This window comes from Nothoprocta perdicaria, unplaced genomic scaffold (genome assembly GCF_003342845.1).
Source record: "Nothoprocta perdicaria isolate Ctin4 unplaced genomic scaffold, notPer1 scaffold_167, whole genome shotgun sequence".
In the NCBI taxonomy this organism is placed as follows: Eukaryota; Metazoa; Chordata; class Aves; order Tinamiformes; family Tinamidae; genus Nothoprocta; species Nothoprocta perdicaria.
In genome coordinates this window covers 1,646,984-1,664,984 of record NW_020454838.1, presented here as the reverse complement: position 1 = coordinate 1,664,984, position 18,001 = coordinate 1,646,984, and the positions used below count along the sequence as shown (strand labels likewise).

The following is an 18,001-nucleotide window of genomic DNA, read 5'->3' as shown; positions in this document are numbered from 1 at the left end:
CAATCATGACCAAGTATCCCTCTGATGGGTAGGACTGTATAAAAGGTGCACTACGAATAGTGGTCACTGTTTTCCCATATACCTAGAGATGTGAGTTTGTCTTCATTTTCAGGTGACCTGTTTTTCTAGGCATTACTGCACAACTCACACTCTGTGAAGGGAGCAGCCTCTCTGTCTGTATGTGCAGGCAGGCACCACGTATTAGAGGCTGGACAAAGTCATCGTTTATTTTGGAAAATGATTATTTAGTACCGCGCAGATACATATGAGTACAGTTTCTGAGAAAGCCCACAATTTTCCATGTGATACATGGTGTGACTCTAACTTAGGAAGTAAATGCAAGACTAATGCATGATTTTACTTGTTTGCTCTCATGTAGAGTGTTGAGTTCCCCCCTGTAACACAGGCACACGTACAAAAACACACACCCATGTGCACACACACACTTTTTTATAGGTGTACATACACAGAAATAGCTTTGGTCTTCATTTGCTGTGGTTAGCACAGTGTCATATTTATCAGTCACAGAGATCTGTCAGTATGTTGACTTCATACTGGTATTTTCTTTTTAACTGCATGCAGCAGTCGCAGGAATATTGAAGTCTCACTGCCTGGTATTCTGTGAATAGGATATTTTCTGATTTTTCATTTTCTGAAAATCAATGTTCTTTATTTCCATTAGATCAGGAGGAGCTGTTTGACTTTTTGTGATTTTTGCAAACAGTAAGGAAGCTTAGGCTATGTATGAGCTCTTAGTACATCTCTTTTTTTATCTTGTGTGACCCTGAAGGAAGTGTTAGCAAGACTGGCAATTCATGTTCTTAAAGCTTATATGCATCATTTTCCTTTTTGGTCTTCAAATAAAGATTTATCCAAGTTTGTATGCTTTGAAAGACTATTCAGGGGAAAAAAAATGTGTAGTGATGAAATTGGTATTGCCGTTTATTCAGCTGTGCTGTCATTGAGAATAGTGACTGTCTATTATCAGTATTGATACATATTGAAATTTAGCCAGGTTTCTCCTGGATTTTGTCTTTCCAAAAACTAACAGGGCATCCAGAATCAATCTAGTACAGAAGTCACTTGAAAAACATTTATTTTCTTCTATGTGGGGACAAATTACCAAAACAAACTCAATAAAATAAAAAGAAAATCAACAAATATTTTTTTAGACTGATCTTCTCTCTGAAAATGAGAACACTGTTATCATACATGATAGAAAAATGAGTTTCTTGTGACTCTTGGGCTCATACCTGATTCTTGTTGATGCTAGGAGAGACTGCTGAGTGAAAACGGACTTTGAAAATCACATCTTTCTGTTTTACTCTCTGTGATACAGAATTAGCAGCATAAGCTGCATTCAAAGAAAGTGCCTTTTCTCTTCCTCTGGCATTTTCATTTAGCGCATGCTTCAGGGCAAGAATTATGAATATTACCTTCTGCATTTCACTACTGATAGCCATTGACTATCAGCATTAAGCCATTAAGAGTTCATTCCCTTCTGATGAATTTTCTACATTTTTTACCTCAAATATTGAATGTATAGACAAATCTAAAATTCCTCAAAGATCACATAAGGAGCAGACCATAAGGAAAAAAATATTTACTTGATAATTTTTTTTTTTGCATATCCTCTGTCTGGGACAGATTGTGCATATTTGCTTATGTCCGCAGGTAAATTATTTATTTCAGACACTAAGAAAATCCAGCCCAGTAGACCACTCTAAGTTAATTATTTGCACAACTCTCTTGCTTTTTGCCTGCGCAGAGTAACAACTCACAGGGGGCATCTCAGGGAGCAGTCTGTACAAACACAGTAAAACACAGTGATTGGTGTGGATTTTAGGGAGACCCTGACTACTGTAGTCTGTGCAAAACTTTGGAAGTTTTGACTCACCTAAGGCTAGACTCACAGAGATGAGTTCCAGGAGAAGTGCTCATGGATGGAATGCCAGTAGTTGGACGTTGGCCTGAGAGGCCCTTTCCCTGTTGTCCGGTGGTGTTGTGTCACTCTAGCCCACAATGTAAGGATCAGACTCTTACTTGTCTCTGCCCCTGCCAGTGGGAGCTCAACATACACGTACCTCTGAGAATCTGCAGCTTACTTTCTCCGATTCACTTCAATTGATTTGGGATAGCAGCACATCTTTACAGCACATGCTGTAAAGATATGAATATGAATATGATATGAAGCTCATAACCCAATGGCTACAAGAACTCTAATGAGTAAGACACAAATCGCCTATTTATCACAAACTGCAGTTCTAAGATAGATACTGCATAAGTTATATAAGCTCTACTGGTCTAGCAAAATACGTATATAAAATATTTACATTTCTCTATGTCTACACACTCTTTTTAATATCATTTTACTGTTTAAGACTATTTCCAATTCCCTGCCCTAGCTTTATACTCTGAATAGTGAAAGAGGGTTGATTTAACACTGTGGGTTCAGAACAAGCCTACATCTTGTCTGGGTGATGAATGAATGATACTAACAGAGCTGATGTTTTACTAGTTTTACAGACAGTTTCTTGTTATAGAGGCTATCACAATAAAAAAATGGGTGCTAGTGAAAACTCTCTAAGTTTTGTATATGTGGGTGGAAATCTGAAGCTCTGTCTCTTTAGCATCCTTTTCCTTTGGAAAGCCGTAGTACAAATACAAGGGTAAAAGCACATACATGAGGCTGAGCCTAACTTATTCTGGTATTTTGGCACAGCCGTGCTAGTAGTATCTCTCCTCTGTCCATTATCTGCCAGCATCTGCTTGCCTCTTGTTTAACATTTACAGGAGAGTCAGGCTGACTTTCTATTCTGTATTTTGCATTTGTTCTGTACTTATATACTTGAAAATGTAAGATGTGCTGCAGGGAGGGTTGGCTCCTTACAGCAATGAAAACAGCAATATTAGCCTTACTTGATGCGAGTCTAGCAAACTGTGCTCAGTGCTTGTGTAAGTATCCTGGCGTGCTTCTGCTTTCTAGCTGTACATGCAAATACCAACTATATGGAGTCCAACAGAAGCTCAATATCTTCTAAGAGACAAGAAGCCACAGGGTACTCCTTGACGCAAAGGAACATGGCTAAAAACTTGTATTGCCTCTCACTCAAAAAAATGAGAGCAAAGTCCACATATCCACGTGGTCTGTACAAACACAACATAAAAGATAAATGTCTTTCATGTTCAGAGAAACACACAGATATCTATTACAGATTATATACTGATGTAATCTGGTACTAAGGAATTTTTATGGTTGATACGTCTGTAGTGTAGATAGACTGCAAGTAGCAGAAAGTGATAGTCTGGGGTTTTGTAAGTGTATATAGGGAAGTTATTCAACAGCCATGCAACTTCAGTGCAGTTAAATGATTATGTAATATATCTTCCAATAAAAGCTAATTACAATATAATGAACAAACTTGCTAAGGGCCTGCAAACATCAATGGATGCCAAAAATAATTTGAAGAGTCCATTGACAAAATCTGATAATTGCCTGATTTGAGATACTCATTCTTCCTTAACAAATTCTAACCAATCCCTCATACATCCACAAGGTCACTTCATTGTTGTTTAAGTTTCTTAAGATTTTCCTTAACAGCATCATCTCCCAAGAAGCAGGATTTTGTGCCATGCTTTCTTGTGCTATTTATGATTAAATGATCACAAAAAAAAAAAAACCTCTATGGTGGCACTGGATTGAAAGAGTAGGCCAAATGTCAAGATGACATTAAATTCCGAGCTCAGACAGGGGCCTCATGCTTTCTTTTTTTGATTTAGCAGCGTGCTGTGAGTCTCAATTTGGCAACTGTACAACAAGCCAAGTACCCTTCTCATTAGTGAGTGTGAGAAATGCACACTGATGTGATAAGGGACAAAAAGCAATTTCATTGCAAATGAGTCATCTTTAAAAACAAGGTTCTCTCTCAGAAGGGAAAAGTGCTCTTCCCTGTCCTCTAAAAAGGCTCACGACTCTTTGTACACATCAGTCTTAAGAATCCCAGGAACTCACAAAGTGCTATAACATGGTTCTGAATTATTAACCAGAGTAATCTAAATGAGAACAAGCTAGGAAGGAACTGTGCAGTTATGCAGCGTCACGTTCAGATGAATAAATGTACGATTTGGAATGGCAAGTAAGAACACAAACAAAAAAGTAAAATAAAGTCATGGGTTGTAATGAAAGATGGTCTACCTTTTTATTATTATTATTATTATTATTATTATTATTGCTTTTCATTACTTAGTAAGGCAACACAGAGAATTTGTCCTCTCTGAAATGGCAGAGCAATGACAGGATGAAACACAGAGAGGTTGAGCTAATCCATGCAGGTGTCATGCCAAGTTATCGAAGGGGCTACTATAATTGTTTCCCTTGTAAGCAGTCTTTGACATTGGAAATAGCTTACCACGTGCAACTTTATTCTCAAAAGACCTTTTCTAAAGTTTTCCTGTGCTATGGCCAGTATCCCACAGGCTAGTAGCTAGCTTACACCGTGACAATATTCACACCTCCTTTTTCCTTTAAGAAGGAGCTATGAAAGTGAAGTTATTTGTGAAAATGCTTTGATCTACTCCTCCCTCTTCCAAGTATTATGAGGTTCTGGTGTCAATCACACGCAAGTAGGATTGTCTTTCACAGCCAGAAGCAACAGAGTGATGCAAATGAAGCAGTTGATACTTGACAGTGTCATAGTACGTAAGATAAGACTATATTCTCAGAGTATTTGTTTGTGCAGACATTTCGGTAATACCTGCTTGGATACTAGGATGCCCCACAGATTTATGGAAGGACAAAGCTGTAAAGGTTATTTCTCATTGAGAGTTTAGAGAATCAGTAGCTAACAAAAATTATGTTCTATTCCAGCTAAAAAATTAAGGGAGTGGGGATTTGAGCTGCCTGAGCCTTTCAGGCAACTGGTTTAACAATGAGAATAAATTCAATTTTCACCTACCTGTTTTTTAATTGATCTTTTGTTATCAATTTTGGCAGAGGTATCAACTTCACACAGGACAACTTACCTCCCTCCCTCCAGAGGCATGGTGGTCTTTCAGGGCTGATTGTTTCAGGATACTTTGTCAACCTTTGTCAGAGCAGGAGCAATGATTAATGAAATGCTGCTATTCTCAGAAACAACCCCCTTAGTACCTAAATCCTAGAATCACTGCATCTTACTCACAGTACGTTTAATAAGAAATACACTTGCAGACTCCTGAATTACACGAGGCATATATATATATAAATACATATATGGGATGTGGCAGATTTTGTCCCATGCACACTTGCATTGAACATTTCTAAGCCTCTCACACTGATGTGAACCAAATGTTTAAGATAGATAGTGGTTATTTTATGGCTAATATTCTGCTAAGAAATGCAAGTAAAGCAATTGGAAAATGTATATACATATTTTAAGCCAGTCCTCCTCTCCAAGTATTTGTGCAACTATTCCAAATAAGCATTTATGAAACAGTCATATACAGGTTTCTGAAACCACAGAACCCTTGTTTCTAGGCAGGTAGCTTACAGAAGCTTAATATTAGTATAAAATATGCCATGCCTATTTTTGGCAGTTGGACAGGAGATGGTAACCAACCCCCTCCCATTCAGTTTTCTGCAGCTTTCACTAAAAGTGGGAAGTACTATATCAGAAAGAAGAGTCTGGGAGTTAACTAAGTCATTATAAATGATTACTTCATTGTTTATAAGCTTTTAAAAAGTGTGTGTTTGCAATTCCATATTGTTGACATTACAGACATAAATGGAGAATTCTGTATCTAGAGTAAGTTACATAATTACAATGCAGGACAACAATAGGACAACAAGGCACACCTGAAAGTTGTTTTATTTGTTCATAAGGTTTGTGCATTACAGGAAGCATAGGTTTAACTACTGTGGACAAAAGTTCACTTCAGTCTGGAAGAGCATTAAATGTTAACCATAGAGACGGACAGTAGAGAGCCCACATTTGTGCACAATATGCAGGGTTTTTTTTCTATTGATGGAATCTAGCATACATGAGTTACAGATCTTTGAGATCTTTCTGGATGCTCCACAGTGTATCTGCACTCTTCTTCAGCTGAGCCACCTCATCATCCTTCAGCTTTTGGTTGATGACACTTGTCAATCCAGAGGCACTTAGGACACAAGGAAGGCTCAGGAAGACTTCATTCTCGATGCCGTACATACCCTGCCACAGACAAAAGCACCGTTCATCACTCAGTGAGGAATGTTTTGTTGAGATAGCATTAAGCCTACTGAAGCCGAGCTGAAGACTTACATCACATTCCAGTTCTACTAGGAGTCACAATGAGCAAAAAATAATTTAGTTTTGAAAACAAAGTGACTGGCAATCCTGAGATGCCTGACTTTGGGATTTCTCTCATTCCTTCTATCACTCCCACCAAAAAAGAGAGAAAACCCTTCCACAGCTTATATAGCAATTAATTGACAAATGCCCCACAGCCTTAGTATTTGGGTACATAATAGCACAAGTGTTTATTTCCTGAATGTAGAGGGAGCTGTAGGTTAAGTTCAGCATGCTCCAAGTCCTTGCCTCGTCACAGGAAACATAGCAGGCACAGACCAGATGCAGCTGGTTACATAAGTACAGGAGGATATAGCTCTCCTGCCTGGCAGTTTTGGTGCAAAGTGTTTCACGGAGTCACAGATGGGCCTTCAATGAGTTAATTGTTTTTTGCACTGTACGTTCCTTCTAATGAAACTGCACAGTACATCTGGGGAACTTGATCCAAAATTAAATATGACATTGGCCAGAGTACAGAGACTTTTGTTACAACTCTTTTGTGAGAGAAAGGTAAGCTAAGAGGGCTGACTGAAAAACACTACAGTGCTCAGTTCCCAGTACAGTGCTTTCAAATTCAGGGCAGCTCTCTTACAAAGTTCTCTTTATTCAAGGCACCTTGCAAGCTGGGACTCTGCACCTACCTAGCTCTTCCACAACAAAATCAACCAAAACCGCCAGGTGGCTCCTGTTTCTTACCTTCACCATAGTGGACACAGGATGGACCCGACACAGGTTCTTCAGCATGGTCTCACAGAGGTCAGCAACGCTAAGGCCAATGGCCCAGTTTGTGTATCCCTTAAGTTTAATCACCTCATAGGCACTGAAAAAACAATGAAATACATTAGCTAAGGTGGCTTCAAAACACTTCCTGAACGATAAACCTTAAATAAAAGTTTCACTTTTAAGAGCAACTGAAATCCTTGTGATACACATGCCAAGCTCCGCATTTAAAAGTCTAAAGAATAAGCCTACAGATTTCAGTATTAGACAATAAAAAAAAGCCTGTGTTATCCCATACATGCAATGAAGAAATCCTATTGTACTCAAGATAGATATTTTTCAACTTGTATTTTCTAAGAGCTTATCTTACAGCGTTAAACACAAACCAAACAGAAAGGTAATTGAACAAAGTTTTCTATTCAAGTCAACAGACCAATAATTTAGATAATCTATTCTGAATATATTCAGAATAAGTATTTAGCATCAAGCCATGCACTGTCCACACACATATTCTCCAGGGAAAAAAATGGGTTTTCTATGCTCTGTATCTCTAGACTCTCCGTATCAATATAGTCCTTGTTTCACTTGTGAAGCAAATGAAACTGAAGTGGGTATTTTATGCAATAGCGTAAGACTTGCTGCAGGATGCAGCAACTTATGAACAGAAATTCTGCAACTCTTCCTTTAAATTAGTATGTTTCCTTGCTAATGCAACCCTCTTCATAAAAGAGCACAAAAGCTGCTTTGGAACGGACGCAGGGACAAGGAGGGAGCGAGCAGAGCAGCTATCTTTCCTAGCATGTCCTGTCCCCATATTCCTCACTCACCTTTCCACCACCTGCTTGTGGACCTCCTTCCAGTTCTCACTGTCATTGTCTGTTCCCATGGCAGGGTTCAGCTCCTGGAGGGAAACGCCTGCCACATTCACTCCACTCCAAACAGCCACTGTAATGCACATTAGAGATGTAGTAAGGTTTAGCAGCAGTTAGCACTAGACAAAAGCTTGAAAGAAACAGGCAGACCTCCAGAGAGAGTTAGATTTTATATTTTTCAGTTCAGAGTTAGATTTTATATTTTTGTTTCACTGCTGAATCTTGACAACTCTCTGCTGTCAAATATGAGAAGATATAATCAAAATGTCAGTACCAACAGATTAATCTCTCGGTGCTTGAATGAAAGAACTTTCAGTTCTTTATAGCTATCTTTGATGTCAGAAGCTTCAAATTCCAGGAAATTGGTGTCTTAACTGTTTCTTTTAAAAGTGACTAAAAAGGAAATTATTTTAGAACTGCAATAAGAAGTATGTATTTGCTGTTCCTCTAGGATTGCTCTCCAAGAATTTTCTTCATATTCCCCTGAAAACCAGTCTAGCAACATGTAAAGTTACAATTCCAAGATAGGAATTTGTGCACCTCCTGCTATGCTGAAAGGCTCATTTGCTGTTCCAGTGAAGATTGAGAAAGTTTCCTTCTCACTTGAAACAAAAAGTAGCTATTATACCAAAGCAGAATGAGATCTGCGTATGCTCAACTATGCTTTGTCTTCATTATAGTGTAGGGCTGATTTCAGTAAATCCTGAAGGTGACCAGTCACTGATTCAAAGGGTCACTGAACAGGTCATCTTAAAAATGCAGAGCACTAGGAAGTGCAAACCAGCACCAATCACATACGCAACTGTTCTCCTGCATCATTTCAGACTTGAAAAGAACATCTGAACAATTAAGATTCATTTCACGGCGATTTAAAGTTCTCTAAGTAACAGAGAGAAGAAGTCACAAGAGAAGGTAAAAGGTAACGGCAGTATCTTAAATCTGAATTGCTAGCACTTTCCACTGTCCGCAATGGAAACTCTGCAGCTGATCTAACATGAACTAACAGTGCTTTCAGTAGAGGCTGTATTATGATACTCCAAAACTGAGGCCAGAAGGAAAATTAAGGTGCGGGGGGTGGACAATTTCACCTGTAGAATTAAATCTACAGCCCCAGTCACTCATTGAAAATTATGTGGCTGGGCTTCACAGAATCACAGAATGGTTAAAGTTGGAAGGGATCTCTAGAGATCATCTAGTTCAACCTCCCTGCTCCAGCTGGGACACCTAGAGCACATGGCATAGTCCTGGACTTGTCTTAACTCTGTTCTTCATAAAAATACAACTAAGTGCCCGTAACTCAAGCTCAGCTGCATCTGGTTCTCTCACAGTTTTGCAACACATCTTAGGCCTTCTTTGTGACTTCTTTGGTATTGCTTATTCTCAGTGAGACTGGAAGAGCTCCTTACCACTTGAATCACCATGTTCTCCCAGGATCCAGCCATGGCAGCTGCTTGGGTGGATACCAAGTCTCTCGGACATCAGATAGCGAAATCTGGCTGAATCGAGGTTGCAGCCGCTTCCAATCACACGATGTTTTGGCAGGCCACTCAGCTTCCATGTGACATAGGTTAATATATCCACTGAAAAGAAGAACATGCACATTCAGGAAAACAGTTCACATACACTGAAAAAAAGAACCCTTAACTACCTCACTTTGGTTGGTAGAGCAACCAGAGGGACTCAGAATACAGCTGGGCTCACTGGCCACAGTATTTTGAGCTATTTAGAGGAACAGAAAAACATACGCTGCTTGGATAACCTAGCGGTTGCCCACCTACTGTTTTAAAATTGAGGATGATCACTGGAGAATAGTATCCTATCAGCTAAACCCAGAGCAGCTTCATTAACCATAGGGCATCCAGAATTGGGACTGAGCTCTATTCACATGGCTAAAAACTTCAAACAATTTCAGGAAATGACCTTATCTTCCTCTTAATCATCTCTCTAGAGGTAGAGCAATTTATTTTCAGTGAAACATGTTTGATTTCTGTACCATAACTACTTCAGGTTTATTTCTTAAATAGGTTTGGCTTTAAGCAGTATTTTCACTCATCACCTCAACATCATGAAAAGCCATATAAACTACATTTTGGCATGTAGCTGTAAAAAAAGTATTTATTTTTAGGAGAAAAAAAAAGAGAAAAAGAAACGAGTTTGGTGGGAAAGGGGCTAGAAAGAGAAATGAGTAGAGAAAAACTCAACTCCTTAACTTAACAGAGTTGTAAGAACAAGTTTTGACTCCCAAGCTTTAAATGGTAAAGCAGTTCTCATGGGGGAATGATCTTATGTTGGTCTGTATATACCTGTAATGTATCACTCAGCTCAGATACTAAAAGTCTACAATTTCAGCAGAGTTCATACCTCGCTGTCATGAGTCACACTCTTTGGGCAAAGCTGCCCTAAAGCTTCAGTTAAGAGAGTTCCTGCCAGGGTCAAATGTTATCTGCACAGACTACGGGGCACCTTCTTGCCAAATGCCTACATTTATCTCTGGAAGATCTTGTTTTCGAGCTAGGTACTGAGCCAGGTACGCAGACTTTTGAGGGCTGATCTGCAACCTCAGTTTGTCAGCAGTAGGGCTTTGCACTTGGGACAGGTCAAGGACAGTGCTACCAAAGTTAGAGCCCAGCCAGATTTGGGGAAGTTCAACAGGGAATGTCATCCAAGTAACACACCAAAACATGTGGTGGGTGCCCTTGATGCTCTTTAAGTCCCTTCTAATGCCCCTCATAATAGCTTACACTACAGAAGACTAGATACAACATACGGCAATTGAGCAGAAAACATTATAAAAACAATCCTGAAAAAGCAAATTTACAGTTCTCCTCTTGCAGCTTTTCTACTGGAGGCAAGTCTATTGTCTGAATACAGCCACAACAAGAGCCAATTCATCTTTTACTCCATTCAGTATTTTATATGGATATTTAAAATTACCCTAAGTTATTACACTTGTACAGTAGCCTCTTGCTCAGTACTTCAGCATTCAGAACTACTTGTACCCTAGCTACCTACCCAACAACCACCAGTTGAGTTGCTAGTTTTATACATGCTATTCTGCCTCTGCAAAGTTATCAGTGTCACTTAATTTCTAGGGTTCTGTACAAAAGATAACTAAGATTGTATTTAGATTTATTTATTTATATTTTCACCCCCAGTATTAATGGGATAAGTATAGTATGTTCATACAGATAAATTCTTCATATTGAAGAATGGACATATTTTTATATTCAGGCACAAGTGAAAGTTATTATTTATGACCAATTTGCAAGCAAATTGAATAGCTCTTGCACCTAAAAACTTTGGGACTAAAACCTTAAAATTATCTACTGCTTGTAAAGTGAAGTATGTACAGAAATTAAGTATTTGTCATGAGACAAATTTTTAAAAAGGACATCATGGGAAATCCTGAAGAAACAAAACACTGCCAATTGTAAATTGTTTATTTCTGTTTTACAGTTAGTAACTCCATGGCAGAGATTCAAAAAGAAAAAAAAATCTTTTTCAACATTCAAACAATATTTGATAAAGTTAATAAAATAAAACATCATCTCCCTGAGCAGTAGAATTTGTAGATGTTATATTAGAAAACTGCCTTACCTGGGTTGGAAACAACAAGGATGGTGCAATTGGGACTGTATTTAATGATTTGAGGAATAATGAATTTGAAGACATTCACATTTCTCTGTACCAAGTTGAGACGACTCTCCCCCTCTTGCTGGCGAACGCCTGCAGTTACTACCACAATCTTGGAGTTGGCTGTGACAGCGTAGTCTACAACAGAGCATGACAAACAAAATATAGAACTTGCTGACTTATCACTCATGTCAACAGCACTACATTCCTATAGGTATCCTGGGTAGCTCCTATGCTGTTCAAATATTCAAACCCAAACACGAGACACACCAACTATTACATCCTCCACATATATCAAAAAGTGGCAATTGAGAGTATTGGGTCTTGATTCACCCCTCTGAATCTCATTTCTACTACTGAAACACCATAAACCATATTTCCTCTACATTAGAGATGTAGTAGAGTCTCATTAAAATCAGTTTGATTTGATTATTGTCCTTAAGGGTAAAGTGACCACTACAGATGTAGGAGAACGCTCATATTAAGACCTATCTCCATTAATAGTGTCCAAATCTTTGCAAAACTTCATGTATATAAGATGCTCATAACTTTTAACTCTCTGATGACATATCCTCAGTTCATTACCATTACATAAGACTGCTCTACTATCTAATAAGAAGAGAGAATCTGAGGTTCACCTTTGTCTGCCACAATCTTGTGAGTCTGAAGGAACAAGCTCCCATGCTGTAGGTCCATCATTTCTCCTTTCAGTTTGTCTTCCAGAACATCAACCAGAGCAAGTTCATCACAAAGACCCTGAGGAAAGCAATATGAAATTTCAAGGAATTAGTGGAGTGTGCAATTATTACCAGTTACTACCTGGCCTCTCAAGGTTACTTTTGCTGAGCTGAACTACATAAGCACATTCTTGAGTAACATGGCACATCTGAAAGCATCTCTTTTCCAGAGACAAACCACTGAGTTACTGAAAGGTACATTAGAACAAAATCAGAAGCTATTTTTTAGCACACGTGCATAAACACTTTGTTCAAGCTTGCTTAAAAAAGTGTATTTGTGCTTTCACCTTTGAGAGTTGTAACACACTCCCCAAATCCATCCAAGATAAGTATGCCTGTTTTGAAAATATTTAGATGTCTAGTAAGGCACACTACAAAACTATCAAATAAATATTCCCTTGTAACATTCCTTCTCCCAATTCAGTGAATTATGCAAAAAACCCCATAATTGCAAGAAACTGATTTTCCTTGTTAGTGAAAAACCATATCAAGAGAAAACGATTTACCTATTTTTTGCTTTACTAAAGTTATTACAACTTAGGTCTTCCACAAAACAGTTAACCACATACTCTTGTTGTCCAGCTACATTAATTTGGAGGATAATGTTATATAGTCTTAGAACAGAAAAACATTTAAATGCTGTGGATGGGGGAGGCTTTCTACTATAATTCATAAATTTACCACTTTTTGAAAAATATTTGAATTCTAACATGTTTTTAAAGGTTTGCCATACAGGAAATTATAGAGCAATCCAGATTAGTACATTTTTCTTCTGTTTTCCTAGGATCTACATACTTTTTGAAAGCAGCAAGCTAAGGCATTTTTATGCTGTTGAATATGTTACCTTGAGCAGCCTTCTCTCCTTTGATTGTTATTGACTATTTTAAAATGCAACAATACACTTTGCTTTTCTGCTGGGAAGGTATATTTAACAGCAGACATAATGATGCTCTCAGTTTCCTTTCACAACTCCTTTCAGCAATTGCTGGAGGAAAACTGCAAAAACTTGTACAAACAGGAGTAATTCCAATGACTAGTTTTGTGGATTTGCATCAGTGTTGCCTAGAGAGGAGTCTGCCTTGTTATTAACACATAGGAATAAGAAAGCTTTGCAATCACTCTCTAATGCCGCTTAAAATATTCTCATTAAAAAACAGTAGACTTTCAAGGTTGCGGTGAAAAATCCTTCAATTTCCTCTAAAATGGCACAGCAACGTCATACAGCAATTATATATAGTAACTGAGGGGGAGCTAAAAATAATCAGCATGAAAATTGTAGTGTTATTCAGGTATATATACTAAACCAAATACTACGCTAGTAATCTCAACATAGTATCCCACTATTTTTAGCTATATAAAATTAATCAAATACAACTTAACGCATCTGTAGATTAAAGGTTAGGAAATTAAGTGCAAAATTTTATGCTATAGCTTGTTTTTTTTAAAGGAAGACATTTTGGAGCCATCCATCTTGCAGAAGTCGAAGTAATGTCTACTTTGGTGGCATAAGTTGAAGATTTCTTTTTATTATAAATATCTTTTATACTGCAACTTGTATTTGCTGTATGTGTGTGCAGGACAGAGAACAGAAACCTGGGGAAAGAGAGGATCTCTGTCATCCCATAACCTGAGCTTGAGAAAATTCAACAGCAGTTTTGCTATGAGTTTGGTGCACAATGCTCTTAACGACAAACCTGTATGGCTTCTGCACTTTATAAGTTACAGCGCTTATTTGCAAATTAATCACGAGTATATATACAAACATATGTAGTGTGTTTTTAAAGAACAATTGAGCTAATAATTCCTCTTGACATTTTCATTTTTTCCCACTACACAGTCCTAAAAATATGAAAACTATGTATGAAATCTTTCCGATCAGTACTCAGTTTGACTGTAGCTTTTACTTACTGCCCACCAGTTTTTCATGCTGAAAAGGCTCATGATAAACTGTAGGAAAATTTGTAAGGATTAAAATTCCCTATACTGTTCAAAACACATACACTTAAGGTAACAAATCAAGGAAGGATTTGTGTTCAAATGAGGGGCAAATGGCTTAGTAGTTCATGCAACATTTTTAATTTCAGCCTCACATGTTACTTTTATAAAAGGTGTTTCCCATTTGACTTCTCAAAACAGCATGAGAGAAGAATCTTTTTCTGATAACTCTCTCAAAACAAAGAGAAAAACACCAAGATCCCTATTGCATGTTTAGCCTTTGGTTTCTTTGAAGGCTGCACAAGGCTGAAAAAAATAGCCTTAAAAAAAAACAAAAAAAGCAAGAAAAACTCTAAGTCTGGCCCTAGGTTTCTAGTCTTTGGAAGTTGTAGGTGGCATCTTCAGACACAATGACATTACATAACCAGGCCATACTGGGGTGGGCGCTGGAGAAAGGAGGACGGAGGGAGAAAGGAAAAAGCAGCTCATGGAGAGCTCATTGCTCATGGAGAGCAATGGTAATGCTGTCAGGAACTTCAAAAGCCCAATTAGGGGTCATCTGAATTAAGAGCGTAATAAAGCAAACTGCTTCCTGTCCCTTATTTCACTCATTTTTGGCCTGTCTGAATTCTTTACCCCACAGAGTGGCAGCCCTCCCACCAAGCAGACTCCAGCCTTACTCTGGGAAGAAAAATAGCTGTAATAAAAGAAAGAAAAGTTGGGCAAGGGTTGCAGAGCCTTTGCTCACTACATTTTCCCAACCGCAAAATAACTCTGAGCGGGAAGGTCAGCCTTGCCCAAAACATTAATTCACTGGTTTCTCCCCAAAGAAGCAACCAAATAACGTGCCCAGGCCCATGCTAAGCTCCTGCACAGCCCGTGATCCGAGCAGCGCGCACCTTGCCCAGGATGCTGATGGCACAGGCCATGCCGACCTGCCCGACACCCACGACGGTGATCTTGTTGTTGGGCACCGTGCTCTCGGCAGCCACGGGGGTGATCAGCTTCTCCTTAAGCGTCGCCATGCTGTTCTGCACGGGGAGGAGGGAGGAAAAGAGGAAAGAAAAAAATAAGTAAAGATCAATGCAACGGAGGAGAACACGTCATGCAGGAGGCAACCGCGTGCGAGAAGGCGCCCGGAAGCGAGCGGAGGGAAGCGCGGCGCGCTCGGGGCGGCTGCGTGCGCCGTGGGCGCGCAGCCATGGCTCGCACCCCGCGCCAGCTCCCTTGGCTCCCTGCCCTCCCTCCTGCTGCCCTCTTCGCTTTCCCGCTCCCTGCTGCGGGGCCAGGGCAGGCGGCAGCTATTTTGGCAGCATGAAACACAATATCCCTCTGTCGCCCAACTTTCCGGAGGCTGCTGGGGGAAGGCACGCGGGCTGCCCGCGTTCCTGGCCCCCCCGACGGCATCCATCCCTTTAAAAGATATATTTGCCCCCTGCGGCTACAGCAACACCTGTAAAAATATGTGGAACTACTGCAACCGGTTTGGGGGCGCACATGCTCATTTCGCCACGCTGATTCATTCCCACGTGGCCTCGGGACTCGCTTTGTTCGTCCCAAGGGCAGGGATGGACAGGGCGGACCCGACCTTCCCCGTTCCCGGCTCCAGGCGCTCCGCGCAGCACCCGCGCCCACCGGGAATGAGCGGAGGTGGGGGGGAGGGGGAGGGAGGTGCGTGCAGGGATGCTCGGCCCTATCCCAATTCCAAACTCCTGATCCCAAACCCTTATCCCGAACCTCACCCTGAACCTCACCCCAAACCCGCTGCCGACCCACTGCACTGCGGCCCCCCGTACCTCGGGTGCGGAGCTGCGCGCAGCCGGGCAGAGGAGAAGAAGGAGGAGGAGAAGAAGGAGGAGGAGAAGGAGGAGGGGGAGGAGAAGGAAGAGGCGAGGTCAGCGCCGCAACGCGTAGCGCTCGGCGCAGCGAGGGCCCCGCAGCGGAAGGGGCGGTCTGCGCTGCACCGCCTCGCCAAGGACGGCGGCTGAAGGGCGCCTCTGCCCGCCCCTCCATCCCTCCTCACCCCTCCTCCAACCCTCCCTCCATCCCCCCTTCCATCCCTCCATCCCTCCTCGTCATCTCCTGTGGGGCCGCTGCGCGTCGCGGGCGAGGCCGGGCATCGATAAAGCGTTTAGACACAATAAAACATGGACAGAGCGTTCCCGCTCCAGGGCAGAGTTGCTCAGGTCTCCGGTTTTTATACCCTCTACGTTTTTTTTTTTTTTTTTGGGGGGGGGGGGRGTTTTTTTTTTTTTTTTTTTTTAAGGAATAGGCAAGCTGAGATGTGCCTGGTGTGCAGTGTGCCAGCGAGGCTGGGAAGGAGGAAGTGTTTTGCTGAAATTCCTGCATAGCAAACAGGGAAGACAGGGCTGCAAAGAATGTTACCCCCTCGTGCTTTAATATCAGTTCTTTCTCCAGCGAAGAGCACACGTTGAAAAAGAGAAACCTCTGGGTTTCCCTTGAGATGCCCTTGTCCTAGGCCCAAGGTTAAAAGCGATAGCCTTTCCTGGCCAAGGCTGTGCTTACTTTTGACAGAGTTGTTGCCAGCTTAGTGTTTTGTTACTTTTTTTTTTTTTTTTTTGGCCTAGGTTTCCCATGTTCGCTAATGCCTGGGTTGGTTCCCACTGGCTCACCCCGCAGCCAAGCGCAGGCTCGTGCAGGAAAGCAGTGAAAAGAGGCAAAACCGGTTCTCTAACCGTGCCCTTGCCTCCTGACATAGCCATAACCAGCAATTCACTTCTTTATGGCATTGGAAAGGAGAGGAAGGAAGGAATGCAGTGTCTTCCACATTTCAGGCTGGCTCGAGGCAAATGAATGCATGGCCTCCGTAGCCACAGCTGGAATGGGAGCTGGAGTAGATAATATTTATAGGGCAAGATATAAGGGTATGAAAGTTTACTAGGTATTGCCAAATCTGAAATCTACACTTAAAGAAAAAGAGAAAGAAAAGGGACAAGAAAAGGTGTATGAGGAAGGAGAGATTGAAAAGGATCAGGACAAGATTTATTTCTGAATCAGAACCAAGTTTCTATTTGTCCTGATGGTGTTTCTTGCAAAGAGTGTGCACTGCTTCTTTACATGGGGCCCTTCTCTCCCTTATTCTATCATTCAGCAATCGAAGTTGCAGCATTTTTAATTAAATGGAGGAGCAAATGCCAGTTTGCTATTGGCAAAATCATAAGGGTTTTGAAGGCAGACTGAAGCATTGACCATGTTGTAACAGCTCCCCTAGGCCCTGACTGTATATATCAAGCCTCTTTGGCTAGCAGTATTAAAAACACAATATATTTAATCCTTCCTCTGAAGCAGTTGCAATCTCAATAGACAAGGTGAGAAAGCAGAAGAATGAGGATTATTCTCTCTTCCTGCTTTTAGCTATTTATTTTTTATGGATGATGGAGTAGTGAGGCACAAAGAGGAGAAAAGATCTCCCCAAGGTCAAATGGGGAGTCACTTAGTGACAGGGCACAGTCTCAAAGTTCATATTTAGTTTGACGATGTTTGTATTTTTGATGAAGCCCAGTTTTTTGGGGAAAACAACCCCCCGTGTTAAGGGGCACAGTCTAAATAAATTTGGCTGATAACCTTCCTACAATTACAACATTTTTTTGTGTGTGTACATTTTAACCTCATTTAACTTTGAGTTTGTATACGAAGTCTGCAGTTAGATATGTCTGAGGTACTCCAGAGTACTCCAGAGCTTGCATCTGGCCCACCAGCTTCCCAAGACACATAAAAGCAGCTATGGTTTCCCTACTGCTGCTGGAAAAAGCTGCTGCCTTTTTTTTTTTCTTCC

At 40.6% G+C, this 18,001-nt stretch overlaps 1 protein-coding gene across 1 annotated transcript; it reads right to left on the bottom strand.

Annotated features, from left to right (window-relative positions):
• Nucleotides 1–5,831: 5,831 nt before the first annotated feature.
• Nucleotides 5,832–16,058, bottom strand: LDHB (lactate dehydrogenase B). The gene is made up of 8 exons (XM_026035777.1): nucleotides 16,002–16,058; nucleotides 15,105–15,236; nucleotides 12,172–12,289; nucleotides 11,498–11,671; nucleotides 9,307–9,480; nucleotides 7,856–7,973; nucleotides 7,005–7,128; nucleotides 5,832–6,191 (listed from the first exon to the last, which is right to left on the bottom strand). Exons 2-8 carry the CDS (start codon nucleotides 15,228–15,230, stop codon nucleotides 6,024–6,026), a joined length of 1,002 nt encoding a protein of 333 aa, XP_025891562.1. The 5' UTR covers nucleotides 15,231–15,236; nucleotides 16,002–16,058; the 3' UTR covers nucleotides 5,832–6,023.
• Between the last annotated feature and the right edge of the window lie 1,943 nt (nucleotides 16,059–18,001).

Coding starts and splice junctions, on each gene's coding strand:
- LDHB (XM_026035777.1), bottom strand. CDS start 15,230: ATGGCGACGCTTAAGGAGAAGCTGATCACCCCCGTGGCTGCCGAGAGC. Junction 12,290..15,104: donor CCATCAGCATCCTGGGCAAG/GTGCGCGCTGCT, acceptor TGCTTTCCTCAG/GGTCTTTGTGATGAACTTGC. Junction 11,672..12,171: donor CAAGATTGTGGCAGACAAAG/GTGAACCTCAGA, acceptor GCTCTGTTGTAG/ACTACGCTGTCACAGCCAAC.